Source organism: Hoplias malabaricus, chromosome 11, assembly GCF_029633855.1.
Source record: "Hoplias malabaricus isolate fHopMal1 chromosome 11, fHopMal1.hap1, whole genome shotgun sequence".
NCBI classification, from domain to species: Eukaryota; Metazoa; Chordata; class Actinopteri; order Characiformes; family Erythrinidae; genus Hoplias; species Hoplias malabaricus.
The window spans coordinates 10,287,577-10,302,445 of NC_089810.1; the positions used below are offsets into that span (position 1 = coordinate 10,287,577).

The window sequence follows — 14,869 nt, forward strand, 5'->3', positions numbered from 1 at the left end:
TCTGTCCGTCAAGGACATATTTTAAACGTCAATGGACGTCCAAAATCCATCTTAATAAGTTAGTTATTAAGTGGTGACCAATCGATAACGTCAATGGACGTCCAAAATACGTCTAATAGTCGTCTTTTCAATGTCTGTGTTTGGACGTCTTTTCAACTTTCATTTTCAACCTTAAGAGAACGTTGATTAGACGGCAGTCATTACGTTATTTCAACGTTGAATCAACGGCTAAATGTTTACTGGGTAGCGAGGCCAGGCTAAAATATCAGTTCGAACGTTTTAAATAAATTCTCAAATATTTATACAGGATAAAATTTAATCCAAAAATATTTGAAATATCTCTCTCATACAGGAGTCTCCTGTTCCCACGTGAACTTTGTAGGTCCAAAGCCATACGGCTGTTAGCAATGTCAGGAACAGGAATTATCACCACATATCTCTCTTTACTGAAAAAAAAACTAAGAATATATTCTTGGCCATGGTGCATGTCCAGGGAGATTCCTCTCAGGTCGTGGAGGGTAGTCTACCAGAACTGTACTTGTAGTAGTATGTAGTAGTAACAGTGAAATCACCGAACTGTGTTAGAGTAAGAGCTTCCTGGACCCACTTTCCTGGTTTAAGGCCTTCAGTCAGAATCAACTGTTTTCATAAGTAGAGTAAATGCCACTTGGCCACTGGCTGTCGAAGTGAGCGCATCATGAGTTTCCAGTGTTCATCCTCTGTGGTCTTCCCTTTTCCTATAAAGACCTGTCCAGTCAGGCGTTTGGAAGACTTCTTCCCAGGACGCATTTCATAGACAGACACGGTGATGGCGCACTCTCTGATCTGAGTGTCCGGCAGGACAAAGATCAAGATCTCGTTAAAAACTGTCATGTCCCAGCGAATCTTCTCGGCGGTCCTCTGATGCCGAATTTTACACTGATTACAGAGGACGCTGGTTCTGGCGTATAGTGCTGTAACACAGACAACACACTGTTTTAGTGACAGCTCATTTTAGCACATGGATGTGGTTAAGTCAGCACCTGAAAACAAGGACTACAGCAGGCAGCATACAACTTAAACTATGGATTGTATACAGCATCTAACGGTTTTCTACTGTTAACCTTATATATATATATGGAATGGAAGCTCAGCTTCCCCTAAAATGTCAAAAAATAAGTGATCAAATATATACTGTTGTGTGTACATGTCAGTGGAAATATATGCACTACAATGCGCTCAACTTTTGTTCAGAAGCAGCTTCTTATCACTGGTAAAGACGAGGCTTTCCCTCAGTTTCACAGTGATTTAAACAGTGCGGACGCTGACCGTCCACGGAGTTCAATAGAGAAGCGCAGGGAAACGAGACGAGTGATTGGATAAATGCTGGGCTTTGTCCCGCCCATCGGACGCTCAGCATCTCTGGGGGTCTATTGGGCAGTGGGCTGGCCTCGGCTGGCCCGGACGCTCAGCTTCTGCATGATGATTGGATGATCTGTCTGAGGCTGAATCCCTTTTTGATTGACAGCGAAATGAGAGAATCAGCGATCCTTTGGTGTAAAGATCCGTGCGAGCATTAAATTTTCATTCTGTTCTGAGTTGAACCAGACTTTCTTATTCCTCTTAGCGGCATTTTTTTTGTTAAAAATGACTAGTGACAAATCGAGCTTCTATTTCTGGTGGGTTTTTTATAGCTGCACCGTCACAAAGCACTCACAGACGGACACACTTCACAGGGGCCAAGGCCGTTTAAGCAGCCTAGCTCTGCTGGCCATTGAGAGGACACCAGTCAAGTCCCTGGAAAAGACGCCTTGTTGGTACGACAGGGTCACAGATCATTTTCTTAAAAAGGAACAGAGGGTAGAATTTACGTATAAATAAACCGACACATTTTATGATGTAAGCCGAAATTGAGCTTTTATATATATATATATATATAATTGTACCCATTTGAATTTTAGATTCAAAACTGAATCAGGATTCATTCATTCATTATCTGTAACCCTTATCCAGTTCAGGGACGCGGTGGGTCCAGAGCCTACCTGGGATCATTGGACGCAAGGTGGGAATACACCCTGGAGGGGGCAACACACACACTCACACACAGACACTTTTCGCCAATCCAATGTGTGTTTTTGGACTGTGGGCGGAAACCAGAGCACCCGGAAAAAACCCACGCAGACACAAGGAGAACACACCACACTCCTCACAGACAGTCACCCGGAAAAAACCCACGCAGACACAGGGAGAACACACCACACTCCTCACAGACAGTCACCCGGAAAAAACCCACGCAGACACAGGGAGAACACACCACACTCCTCACAGACAATCACCCAGAGGAAACCCACACGGACACAGAGAGAACACACCACACTCCTCACAGACAGTCACCCAGAAGAAACCCACACAGACACAGGGAGAACACACCACACTCCTCACAGACAGTCACCCGTAGGAAACCCACACGGACACAGGGAGAACACACCACACTCCTCACAGGATTGCAGGAATATATTAACAGAGCAAGATATGTCAGAAAAGTAAAAGTAAAAGGGAAGTAAAAGTACTCAGGCCTAGCGCCACCTATAAAACATATTCTGTGGGCCGTGCCCTGGAGGAATCACAAAAGAGTAAAGGCCAACTTCAGACAAATAGTTTACCTCTCTCTGTCTTATTAGTCCGCAGAATTGTCCTGACCTTCAGGATTCCCACTTCCAGCCGTTGCGATGTGGGCATATATTTCAGAGAGAGAAGGGCCTCTCCAACAACATCCTACAAATGAAGAGTATTAGATGTTTGGGCCTAAAACATTTTCCATTATTTGGCCTTTTTCTTTTTTTTTTCTTTTTTTTTTTTGCGCAATATTTTTTACTCACTTTCTTTGGCCGTTGTAAGTCCTCCAGGATTTCCAAAGGATATATGATGTTATAATTGTTGAGTGGGGCTCGAACCTCCCCCAGAATGCCATGTCTGGAGTATTTATCAAAATCTCTGACCTGAAAAAAAATATATATATTAAAATGGCAATAAGCATTACAGAAATAATAAAGCTTCACTCTTAAGGTATAATGCTAATGAAGCCAGTGCTCAGTTGTTAAAGACCCTCTCTACCGTGACTGAAGTGTTCAACCTTGTTAGCATGTTAGCACAGGTTGTGTATCTATGCTAGAATATGTATCATGAGTGAATAAGACGTAATTCATTTAAAATTCTTTTTAAAAGCTTTAAATTGACCTTTTTACTTTCTCCCAAATCAGTACATCACACCTAGTCTACCGCAGGATTTTTGGAGTCATTATTCTAGCCCAGAAAGGAGTATAAGAATTATAATGCTCTTAGAGCCGTGTTTAAATTTTGGGGTCAAAGGTCAAGCAGATTGTCATTACATCAAAATGTATGACTTACTTTTACAAAATCTCATTTACTAAAAAAACCCTTACATTCATCCAATTCATAATTTAATCATGATTTTCCTTGGACGTAAACATGGACATAACCCAAATCCAAACCTTAATCCTGGTCATTATCATCATTTTGATCCTGTAGTTACTCTATAGTGGGCTTTAATGTGACACCAGGTAATATTTGAATACTGTTTATCAGAGATTACACAAGCTACATGATGGACCTTGGAGGTCAACCCACTGATTTCAGGAGGCCATATGAAGCCTGTACTCTGTCCTTAAAGTGTCTGCTATGGCCCCAGCAGACATCCTCACCTCCATGCGGACAGTGACCCTGGGCACGTCCTCCTCAGCCAATGTGCAGCAGAACTGATCACCGAACATAGGATTACAGCTGTCCTTCACCAGGCGCGTCTGCCACTCCTGCAGCACACAGTTGAGCCGCTGCTCATCCTCTTCCCTTGATGCCCAGAGTAGACGCAGTCGGACGAAAGGGTCAGCACTGCGGCTGAAGTCCCGGGCAGCTAGGCCCCTCGCCTCCAGCACCGTCACCACCAGGCGAGACTGCAGCTTGTCGTAGAACAGCGAGAAGCGCAGAGTCCCCTGGACGCGCTCCTCGTCCACCTCCCCCAAGCTGTCCGTGCTGTTTGCCAGCTCAGAGCTTCGGGACAAACAGCGATTCAGCCGCTCTGCCTCATCATGACGGGACTCCAGCTGAAACGGGAACATGGGGTTAAAGTACAAGACAAAGGAATAATTCCATTTGCCTACATTTGGTAAATCAGCAACGACATTCTGTTTATAAAACTTATAAAGTCATCACCATGTCCACTCATTAATCACACCATGAAAGTGAGCTGGGAGGGTGTTTCCAAGTACATGGTCCATTGAGACATGGGAAGCCAGATACTCCCCTGGACAGCTCAACATGCTTGCAGGAGAATATTAACTGCTTGGAATCTGTGGGCCTACAAATGCCCACAGATACATGGTCATCCTACCCACACAGAAAGAGCAAATCAAGATGTGCCCTCTTGATCTCCCGGCCTTGGATGTCTGAGGCATCAGTCGGAGTTAAGTAATCGTATATAGACTTGGTTATATGGTTCCTGACATGGCACGTTATAATATATTTAAATAAACAATAGTTGAATAAGCGGTTACAGATAATGAATGAATGAATGAACAATAGTGCATGTGTATAGCTGCAGGTGGTGTCTGTCCCATCATTTTTATAAATAACAATATGTTGTATATTGTCCTAAAGGGGTTTGTCCCTATATTCTCTAGGCCTATTACTTGCTCTTTGTGTAGTGTTTTGTAATATTTGAAACAGCTCTATTTTCCAGTGCCATGTGTTTCCTGTTCAGAGTTGCTTCATTGAAAATTAAGTTCAGCCCCATTCTGACCCCAGAAGACATTTAACAGGTTTCCTGTTAGTGCGAATTAAAAGTATATTGTAGCTTATACAAAACATCTGTGCAGTGTCATTTTTTGCTCAAGCAAATCTATCTGAGATTACATGACAAGGGTAAGGACACTTACTTCGCCTGTTTTAGTTGGTGTTAGTTAACGTTAGCTTGACTCGCTAAACTCGGTGTCTCAGATTATACTCGGCTACGTAGCTGCATTACGGAGGTTTATAGTGTCGGATGAATTCGAGTTCGATCACATTTACAAGAATAACGGTACCTCTACATTTGAGTTTAGCTTATTGCTAGGCTATTGTCATGAATAATGTTGGTTATTTGGCTAGATACTGTCATAACAGTCAGTCATAACGGTGTTTTACCGCGGCGTTGTTCAGCTGTTGTCCACCAGTTCGTCACGGTTGCGTTCAAGAATTTCCGTAGCGAGCTCGGGTTTTTCCATCAATTTAATAAAATTGTCAGTTTTAAAGCAAATTAAGCTGCTGTTTTCATTTTAATTCATACTTATATCTGTCAGTAACTAAAATAATGTGAAATATTCATGGAGGTCTATTAAGTGGTTCTTAGCCTTTAATAGCAGCTGTATAGAACCCCCCCACCCCACACCCCCCTGAAATCTGGGGGTACTTTAAGGGAGTTTGTCTGGGAAGATACTACATTTTGGAACACTGCTGTGAGGATTTGATAGCTTCATCTACAAAAACATCACTGGTGGCTTTCCTTACGGCCTGCATTGTGTGTTTATTAGAAATGTGCCTCGTTCTTTTGACAGTGCTTTTATTTGGAGATTGTTCATGTTGTGTCTGTGCAACTGAGCAAGGTTTCAGCAATGACAGCAATGAATAGGCGTGTCTGGCTATTTTGGACATGCTTTCAAATGTAACACAACACATCACATGGGAAACGCCCACACACAAATCAAACAGAACATGTTTAATGTAGGTCAGAGTGAGAATGAGTTAGAGAAACACCAACAGTATCACATCATGTAAGGATTACATAGAGTCTAATAATGTGTCTATTTACAGCCCATATAAGTACAAACAGAATGACAGAAGTCACTCAGATATCTTAGAAAATTACGTCAGGCACATACCTTGTAGTCTGGAGTTGGGGAGTTATTTTGAAAGTTCTCGTTCTGCGTGCACTGATCCCCCGACAGTAAGCCGTTAACTGCAGTGAAAATGTACATCATACAGTAGTTGTATATAAAGGGTATTCTATAATGTAATTAAATACTGTGATGATATCATTGTTATTGTATCTTGTTGTTCTTCCTAACAGAACCAGCAAAAAATACACTCAAATCAGACTATTATTTAAGACTTATGTGTTTACAATCACCTCTTAGAAACAAATCCCCCTCTATGACCTTATTTGTCATTTAAATAACCTTTATTTATTAAGCTTAGATCCATAAATATGTAATTAGTCCCAACCTCTGACTCTACTCACCCATCCACTGACCCCCCTATTCGTCTGGATGGGGATATTTTCAAAAATGAAGGGATGGGGCCTTAGGTTTATGATGAAAGAAACCCTGTCTGCCTGAACCTGAGATTTTGAGGCTGTACTCATGCTCAGCCATGACGCTGACTGCTTATTTCAGTCTTGTTATGACTTCTAGTATGTAAACAAGTCCATACAGACAAGCTAACAAGGCTAAACACTTGATTTTCCCTACAGGGGATCTTTAAAGTAAGTGACTGCACCTTTAAAATATGTCCTGATACTGTTTGCACCCAAACGTACCATCATGCTCAGAAGCATGTTGCTGGGTGAAGTATCTGCAAATTTGCCATATCAGAATGCACAGGGCCACAAAGAGGAGAGAGACAGCAATCCCCAAAATGCTATACTTCACTTCAGGTGAGAGGGGTATGCGCATTTCCCAGAAGGAGTTCTCCAAAGTAGCTGGCAATGTCATGTTCCCCTGCCATGTACAGCTCTGCAGAGAGAGAGAGAGAGAGAGAGAGAGAAAAAGAGAGAGAGAGAGACCAAAGCCGTTACTTTAACTGATGTCTATTCCCAGATATTCAAATTATAGGCCTTCATTTGCAGCACACGGCTGCCTCTTGTGTGATAAGAGCAATTCCCTCATCTTGTACTGTATTATAAAGGTATGCATTCAGGAATGACAACACCCAGAGACGACAGAAACTGTTTGGAAATAGTTTAACCCCTTAATCACTAAGAGCAATTTCCCTGTGGATATTTAAAATGATCCGTAAACGTTCGGACCCTTGCTCAAAATATATTTATAAAGTGAACATTGAAATATGACATTTCTCTGCAAATTGTAAGATACAGTTTATGTTTAATTGCTAAATTAAACATATTTGAGATCAATTTGACATAATATGTATCATATTTAGTATAAATAGTAAACAGGGCGTGTTTTCACTGTGTTCAGTATAATGTACATGCGTATTAAAATGTGCAGGATGTGTTTTCCACAGATCAACTTATGTAAGTTGTTCAGGTGTGCCCAAATTTTTGACTACGACTACATTCAGTGTGCTCCAGGCCCACATTCACATTATGCTTTAATTAAGAATATCCCTTCAGAGTGAAGTGTAGTCCAGGACTAGGCTTAATCCCCGTCCTTTAAACCAACACTAACTCTGTGACTGTTTATATGTCCTCCCTCTCAATTCTCCTATTCTTTATTATAACAACGCAGCACGGATATTAATTTCATAGCAATTATTACGTAATTTAAAGTACTGAACAACGACTCTTAAGATTAGAAACCAAACAAAACTTTACAAACCATATTACATAAACAGTAGAAAACCAGTCATTGAACTCTAACTTCAGACAAGGTCACGCTAGCACCTCAGCACATTTGTTTCTTTGGGTTTAAAGTGATAAAAGACAAAGGTTAAACTCCAAACACTTACCTCCTTATAAGAATTTAGACTTTATTTGTGTCATCTTTGAACTAGGATCCACTTAGATCCGTCCATCTTCAGGCAGGTTTACTGAAGACATCAGCTGACGGAGGATCAGCAAACACCAGAGAAAACCTGTTAGAGCACTTACTTATTCATCAGGCCTCTCTTCCTCCTACTCTCTCTCTCTCTCCTGGACAATTAACAGTGCTCCTGAAGAAGACCCTCACACTGATCCCACATTTACAGCTGTTTTAGCAGCTCTCTTCTTCACATCTCCACCCTTCACTTCTGCAAATGCAGCAGCAAACTGACCTTTATCAGACCACAGTATCCAAATGGCAAGAGTAGAGATTAGTGAAGCAAACAGGACTCCTTCAGCTTACTTTTACCTTCACACTAACAGTCAAAAGCTGGGGGAAATCTCATATAGGATACCTCATGTTTTTCTGAAAAAACCTCCAGATTAGAAATATAGAGAACATATCATAGATATGACACACATTATCCCGACTGCAGAGACAGTGGATATTGTTACTTCTTCATCCACTTGTTTTTATACATTTTATACACTTTTGGCTTTCTCCCCAGTACCTTCATTAAAAGTGAGAGCATCATAAACAATTAATAGTTTGTTTATATAATAATTCACTCATTCACTTCATCCAGTTCAGGGTTGTGGTGGATCTGAAGCCTACCCTGTATCACTGGGTACAAGGCAGGAACACTGACACCTGTGGACAATTTCACACAGCGAGTCCACCCACCAAAGTATGCTCTTGGACAGTGGGAGGAAATTGGAACCCCTGGAGGAAACCCATGCGGACACAGGGAGAACACACCAAACTGCTCATAGACAGCGACCTGAGGCAGGGGTTGAACCCAGGACCCCGAGACCCTAACGCTGTGAGACACTACCCATAGTGCCACTGTGGTTCCCAAAGTGGGGGAGTGGCGGGTGTAATAAAACAAATGAGGCATGTGTGAGTACGGCTAAGGGATGTTCAAAAATATTCTTATCTACAAAAGTGGGGCGCTGCTTTAAAACAACGCTAGGTAGTATTTTTACCTTAAAATTACAGCTTCAAAATGATTGTGATGCTCCACTGACATGTTCTTGGAAGATTAGAGCCTTTGTCATTGCTACACTGGGCTCAGCACTGCAGAAACTATACTATGTAATTTTGGAGGAGGGTAAGACACTACCCCCACCCCTCCCCAGTGATTTCAGTACAGCACTGTAACAATGAATCACACTACAGGAAGCACCAAGAGCCATAAATAAATGAGTTGTTCTTCTCTTCATATACAAGTGCGTCACTAACTAATATAAACAGCAGGGAACTGGGCTGGAGACTTGATTAGATCAACATTAGGAAGATGTCTTGCTGGTTTTAGGTTTGTTTGCTAGTGTACCTGTGTCAATGTGTAATGTGTGGACCTGTGACAATAAAAACAAACCAGTACTACACACTTTTCACATTTGACAGCCTTTAATTCAATTAGCTTCAGAGAACTGTATATTTTCCTAATCACACAAAATCATATGAGTTTATTTCATTTCATATCATTTCATTTTTTAATGTTTGTTCACATTTGAAAGATTTGTCAGATCTGAAACAACAGAGGAGCTATATTTCCTCTTAAATGAATAATTAAGTATTACTGATGTCTCTGGTACCCTACCAGCTCATGTGCAGCATTGAGAAACTCTTAACCTTCAATACTGCTGTTGGATTTGGATTCTTTTCTGAGACACAGTGGTAGAAGATTCAGAAATGAATTATAAGAGAAGCATATAAATGTGCAAAAAATAAACCATTCAAAAGTATAAATCTGCTTGTTGCTTGTCTTTGGAAGCATCACCAGGGCAGTGGTTCACCAGTGTAATCCAGAAATGAGCCACGGTCTTTCTCAGTCAAACCACCAATCACATTCAGGAGAGAGGTGATGCTCTCTTCTTTGCTCAGTGGTGCCTGTAGAAAAAAAATAAAAGAGTCAAATCACAGGGGGATGAAGCCTTCCAGCAGGGAATAGTGCAGCAGGGCTCTGTCATCTGGAGGGTTATTCTGTCTGTGTCTATAGCTCAGTTTTATTTTAAACACATTGCTATTATTTTAAAGATGTTTGCTTTTCACATATCAATAACATTGATAACTATGATCAGATACAGCAGTGCTGTTGGAGTTCTTAAGCACCTCAGTGTCACTGCTGAAGTCACCCTCCTAAGGCTTGTTATATCATGGTTAATGACTTAATGCAGCGGTTTCCATAATGGAATTTATGATCAACACTAATTCACATAAAACTGCAACTTTTAATTGTAACTGAACTAAAACGTGACACATCACCTTTACGCAATTATTGCAAGTGACATGAATTTTGTATCCTATTCATTTGCCTTGCTGCATGCCCCCCCCCCCCCCCTTTAATAGCTCTGTACCACCCCGGGTGTCTGCCCCACCTTTGGAAATAACTGACCTAATGTATGATCACTTTTAATTGATCAGTGACAGACAAACTACACTCACTTTAACAGCAATTTATCTTGGTTCTAAAATGAGTGTGTCCACCTCGACTCACTACATTACTTAAAAACACAGCACTAAAAGTGATTGCCTCACTACAATGAGTAGTGAAAGGCCTTACCTCCAGTCCCCCCATATCAGTGCGCACCCAGCCGGGATGGATGGCCATACAGAGGATTCCATCCGCCTCCAGGTCCACTGCCATACATCTAGTCACCATGTTTAATGCACTCTTCAGAAGTCAAAACACACAGCAGATTCAGTCTATGACAGGGCAACACACACTCACACATTCACAGCTGTGGACAATTTCACACACACCACTCTACTCACACACACCAATCTACATCACAGCATGTGTTTATTTTTCTGACAGAGGGAAGGAACAGGAGCACCAGGAGGACTGCTCATTTGAAACTAATGTAGAAAACTGAACAAAACTAAAGTCAATAACTTTCTAACAAGTGAGTTCAGATGGAAATGTCATATGTATTTAGTAGGGAGTCCTGACTTCTAAATCTCCAACAGCCAAAGGTTTTCCCATATCAGTAAACAGGACTTATCAGTATGTGTTTGAAGTGTGTTACTCAGCGAGTGAAAAGCTGTGAGCCAAGGTGCACATACCTTTGATGCTTTGTATGGGTACCATTTAAATTTTTGGGCAGGTTCACCCCAGCTGAGCTCCATTGAGCCCAAGAAAGAGCTCATGTTGATGACCGCTGCTCTGTGTATGCCCATGCCTGTCCCGCCGGCAGCAGCCCGCTTCAACATCGGAAGCATAGCCTGGCAGAGAGAAAAAACGCCAGATATGTCTCACCAGTTAATTTACCAGCTGTGATTACAGGGATGTACTGCACTTGAGAGCTGGAATGGACAGCAATGTCCAATATCGATGGTCTTGATCAGAGGTAGCACAGAACAAGGACTTATTTTAATTCATTGTACAGCTATATATGTTCTATACAGATGTGTTTTTCTTTTAATTCCACACACTAGAGACGTCTCAAATGAGACTAGGAGGGTGAAGACTAGCACATATTTCTCCAAGACTTTACACATTTGGAGGAGAACACTAACTGGCCAATATTATCAGCATTTGGCTTGAACGATAATGTAAGATTTAGACAAACTACTTGTCTCAAGAACTATTGTGATAAAAATAAGTGTTGAAATTCATGTATGTAAGTTCCCCACGCAAGCATTACAAGGCATTTCATCTATTTCAGTCAAGTGAGCATTATATTGCAGCTTTTGTAAGCGATCTGCACACCAGACATGGGAACCGAGGTGCAGTGCTCCTCTTAATTAATCGGTGTAGTCGCTCACACCAGCTGCACGTGTCACACAGCACTGTGTCGGTAACATGAACGTGAAGAGTAAATATATATTTTGGGTTGGTTTTGATGTGTGCTGCATGCAGCATTCTAGCAGTTTCTATGCAGAAACAGTAGATAATTCAGTTCTCCTGCTGCATCTACAAAGTAGGCCAATAAACATCTGGATTTTTGTAAAACAGAGGGATATTTTTCTCCACTGCAATGCTCCAAATGTGCAAGAATCAATTTGTTATAAGCAGCATCAGACACACTCACACCTACGGACACTTACTCACCTACCAACGTGTGTTTTTGGACCGTGGGGGGAAACCGGAGCACCCGGAGGAAACCCACGCGGACACAGAGAGAACACACCACACTCCTCACAGACAGTCACCCGGAGGAAACCCACGCAGACACAGGGAGAACACACCACACTCCTCACAGACAGTCACCCGGAGGAAACCCACGCAGACACAGAGAGAACACACCACACTACTCACAGACAGTCACCCGGAGGAAAACCTCGCAGACACAGTGAGAACACACCACACTCCTCACAGACAGTCACCCGGAGGAAAACCACGCAGACACAGTGAGAACACACCACATTCCTCACAGACAGTCACCCGGAGGAAACCCACGCAGACACAGGGAGAACACACCAAACTCCACACAGGTCCCTGGAGCTGTGTGACTAAGACACTACCTGTGCGCCACTGTGCTGCCCGATGGGGAGACAGAGCAAAGTTAATTGTGGTTTACCACATGATAAATGATAAAAACCCAAACCTTGGTGATCATAAGAGGTGATACAGAATTCGTGTGGAAGTTCTCCAGCATCTTCTCTGCGGTGACCGTTTCAAAATCCGCAGGAACACTGATTCCTGCGTTGTTGATGAGGCAACTGAGGCCATCCTCCTTCACAATCTGATCCACAGCCACAGCAGCCTCCTCTATGCTGTCTTGGCTCACAACATCTAAAGAGATGGGGAAGAGTGGGGTGATGTTAATAGCATTTTATTGCAGTTAATAAATACAGCCATTCAGGGCTTTGGAACAAAACATTCAGGACTCACCAAGAGGGGTGATGTGTATCTGTGGATATTTCACAGCCAGGTTCTGTAATTCCTGGTAAAATAAACAAAAATTACAAGGGTCCTTTGTCTGTACAATACTTGATACAAATGAAAATGCACTTCTGTAAAGTGTGTGTGTGTGTGGGTGTTTGTGTTGGGGGGTGAACTAATGAAGGAAGTGCTGGTATTTGGAGCAACAGGTCCATGAAAATAAACATCTTTTAGAACTACTGATGTGAATTAAGCTTTTGAAAATCTAACATTGGATGAAACATTCTTCGGGAAAAACAACAATAATAGAGAATTCCTGTTGAATGTCCAATTTGGACTTTTTCAAGACCAGGACTTCCTCTGAGAAACATTTGTTCCCTCTGTTGATTCCTGGTCTTAATAAAAACTAAATAAAAAATGCTGATTTGGAGAAATTTGTACAGTTTCTAAAAGAATCTGTTTGAAAAAGTGGACTCCGGGGTGGAGTGGCTGTCTTTGTAGCTAAAGGTCGTTTGGAATAGTGATGTGTCGGTCGCGAACGAACCGGTTCAAAGAGCCGGCTCTTGTAAGTGAACGATGAGAGCCGGTTCCCGTCTAAGACCGAGCCATTTTTTTCTAAGGCTTGTCATTCAACCAATCAGAGAACAACAAGCAAGCTCCAATCCTCCAACCCTCCGAGCTGAGACACTTGGTTTTCCCGAATGCCAATCTGCCTTCCAAAAAATAGCTGAAGAAAATGTTAAATCAGTTAAATGTTTGTTGACAGTTGTGGTTGTTTTAATCACTACCGTTGAATGCTGCTGTTTTGCACTTTGCAGAGTATTTGTTTATTTTATTACCCAGAAATGGATGATTATTTAATTTAAAAAGCTATTTTGTACTTTTGGTTTCCATTGGCTATATTTCAGAGTTTACAAGTGATTTTTTATGAAGGTGTTTAAATAGAAATCCAGTTATTTATACAATTGAATGTGAGAGTGCAATCAGTGAGTTATTATAAGACAGCCATAAAAACAATTGGCCATTGCAACACTATTTATTATTTTTAATATTGAACAATAATATTTTGTCCATAGTCATGTACAATGTAGGTAATATTGTTCTGTACCAGTGGAAATAAGTGGTAAAACAAAGAGTCATTTAGGAGCCGAAAGAGTCGGTTCTTTATGCAGAGCCGAGCCAAAGGAGCCGGCTCCCCAAAAAGAGCCGAAAATCCCATCACTAGTTTGGAATAATACACTAGTGCACTGGGGGGGATTGTGACGTGCGACCTCTGGTGGATATGTAGAGAAATTACAAAAAGAGACAGTCTGTTGACGTTGACTAGCCTATAAACAGCCTATAGCATGTACTTGTTAGTAGAGTCAATGTGGAGAAACTGTCGGATTCTTGTCGGAGTGTATAATTTTCCACAAATCATAAAATGTTACAGCTTTTAGCTACATATCGTTTTACATTTTGGAAGAAATTATTTTTTTTTAAATAGTAAAGTTTAGTATTTCTATTTATTATTTTTATTTCATATAAAGAATACATTTATATGCTGAAATAGATCCTATTGGAAGAAGACAGTTGGGATTAAACCCTGAAAAATGAAAATACACTAAGTCTCTGTTGTAAACAGAGGGTGTTGGTGCTGTGTTTACCTTCGCTCCGCTCGGTTTCCTGGCCGTAGCGATGATCTTTCCCGGAGAAAAGTCCCCAGTCACTAAATTGTCCACTATCTGTAAACCGAGGCCTCGGTTAGCGCCAGTCACTAAAACACTGCGGCAGGTCTTAAACGCGCTGCTCATGACGACCCTGACCCTGTGGCTGCTTATAGGAACAGAAACAGACCCCTTTTCACCAAAGTAGAACCAGTTCAGTTCAAGTTAGCGAAGCTTCAGTTCGAAAGTTTCGGCTCGTCTCACCAACATTAACTGTTTACCGAAGTAGAAAAGTTGAACTAAAGATGTGCAAAACGTGCCGGTGTTACACCGAATTCTGTGACCATCGAGTTCTGTGCCCCTAGAGGGCGCTAATTCATGTCCAGCACAGGGGTCACAGTTTCTGACAACTGCCGTCAGAATGTGTGACCCCCCACTGAATCTCCATGTGAACGTTATAAACATTCACGTTTAAGTGCATTTATGTAGTTAATATTCAGTGGGGCCACAAATTCTGACGGCAACTGTCAGAAACAGCGCCCTCTAGGGTCACAGAACTCGATGGTCACAGAATTCGGTGTAACACCGGGACCCACGGA

General features: G+C 41.7%; 2 protein-coding genes across 2 annotated transcripts; both read right to left on the minus strand.

Annotated features, from left to right (window-relative positions):
- Positions 1–225: 225 nt before the first annotated feature.
- On the minus strand, positions 226–7,859 carry syt19 (synaptotagmin XIX). The gene is made up of 7 exons (XM_066685782.1): positions 7,720–7,859; positions 6,569–6,764; positions 5,913–5,989; positions 3,702–4,100; positions 2,859–2,978; positions 2,643–2,754; positions 226–953 (listed from the first exon to the last, which is right to left on the minus strand). Exons 2-7 carry the CDS (start codon positions 6,741–6,743, stop codon positions 646–648), a joined length of 1,191 nt encoding a protein of 396 aa, XP_066541879.1. The 5' UTR covers positions 6,744–6,764; positions 7,720–7,859; the 3' UTR covers positions 226–645.
- Positions 7,860–9,211: 1,352 nt separating this feature from the next.
- si:dkey-12e7.4 (uncharacterized protein LOC558132 homolog) lies at positions 9,212–14,689 on the minus strand. The gene is made up of 6 exons (XM_066685546.1): positions 14,271–14,689; positions 12,634–12,685; positions 12,347–12,534; positions 10,863–11,021; positions 10,360–10,470; positions 9,212–9,686 (listed from the first exon to the last, which is right to left on the minus strand). Exons 1-6 carry the CDS (start codon positions 14,415–14,417, stop codon positions 9,573–9,575), a joined length of 771 nt encoding a protein of 256 aa, XP_066541643.1. The 5' UTR covers positions 14,418–14,689; the 3' UTR covers positions 9,212–9,572.
- Between the last annotated feature and the right edge of the window lie 180 nt (positions 14,690–14,869).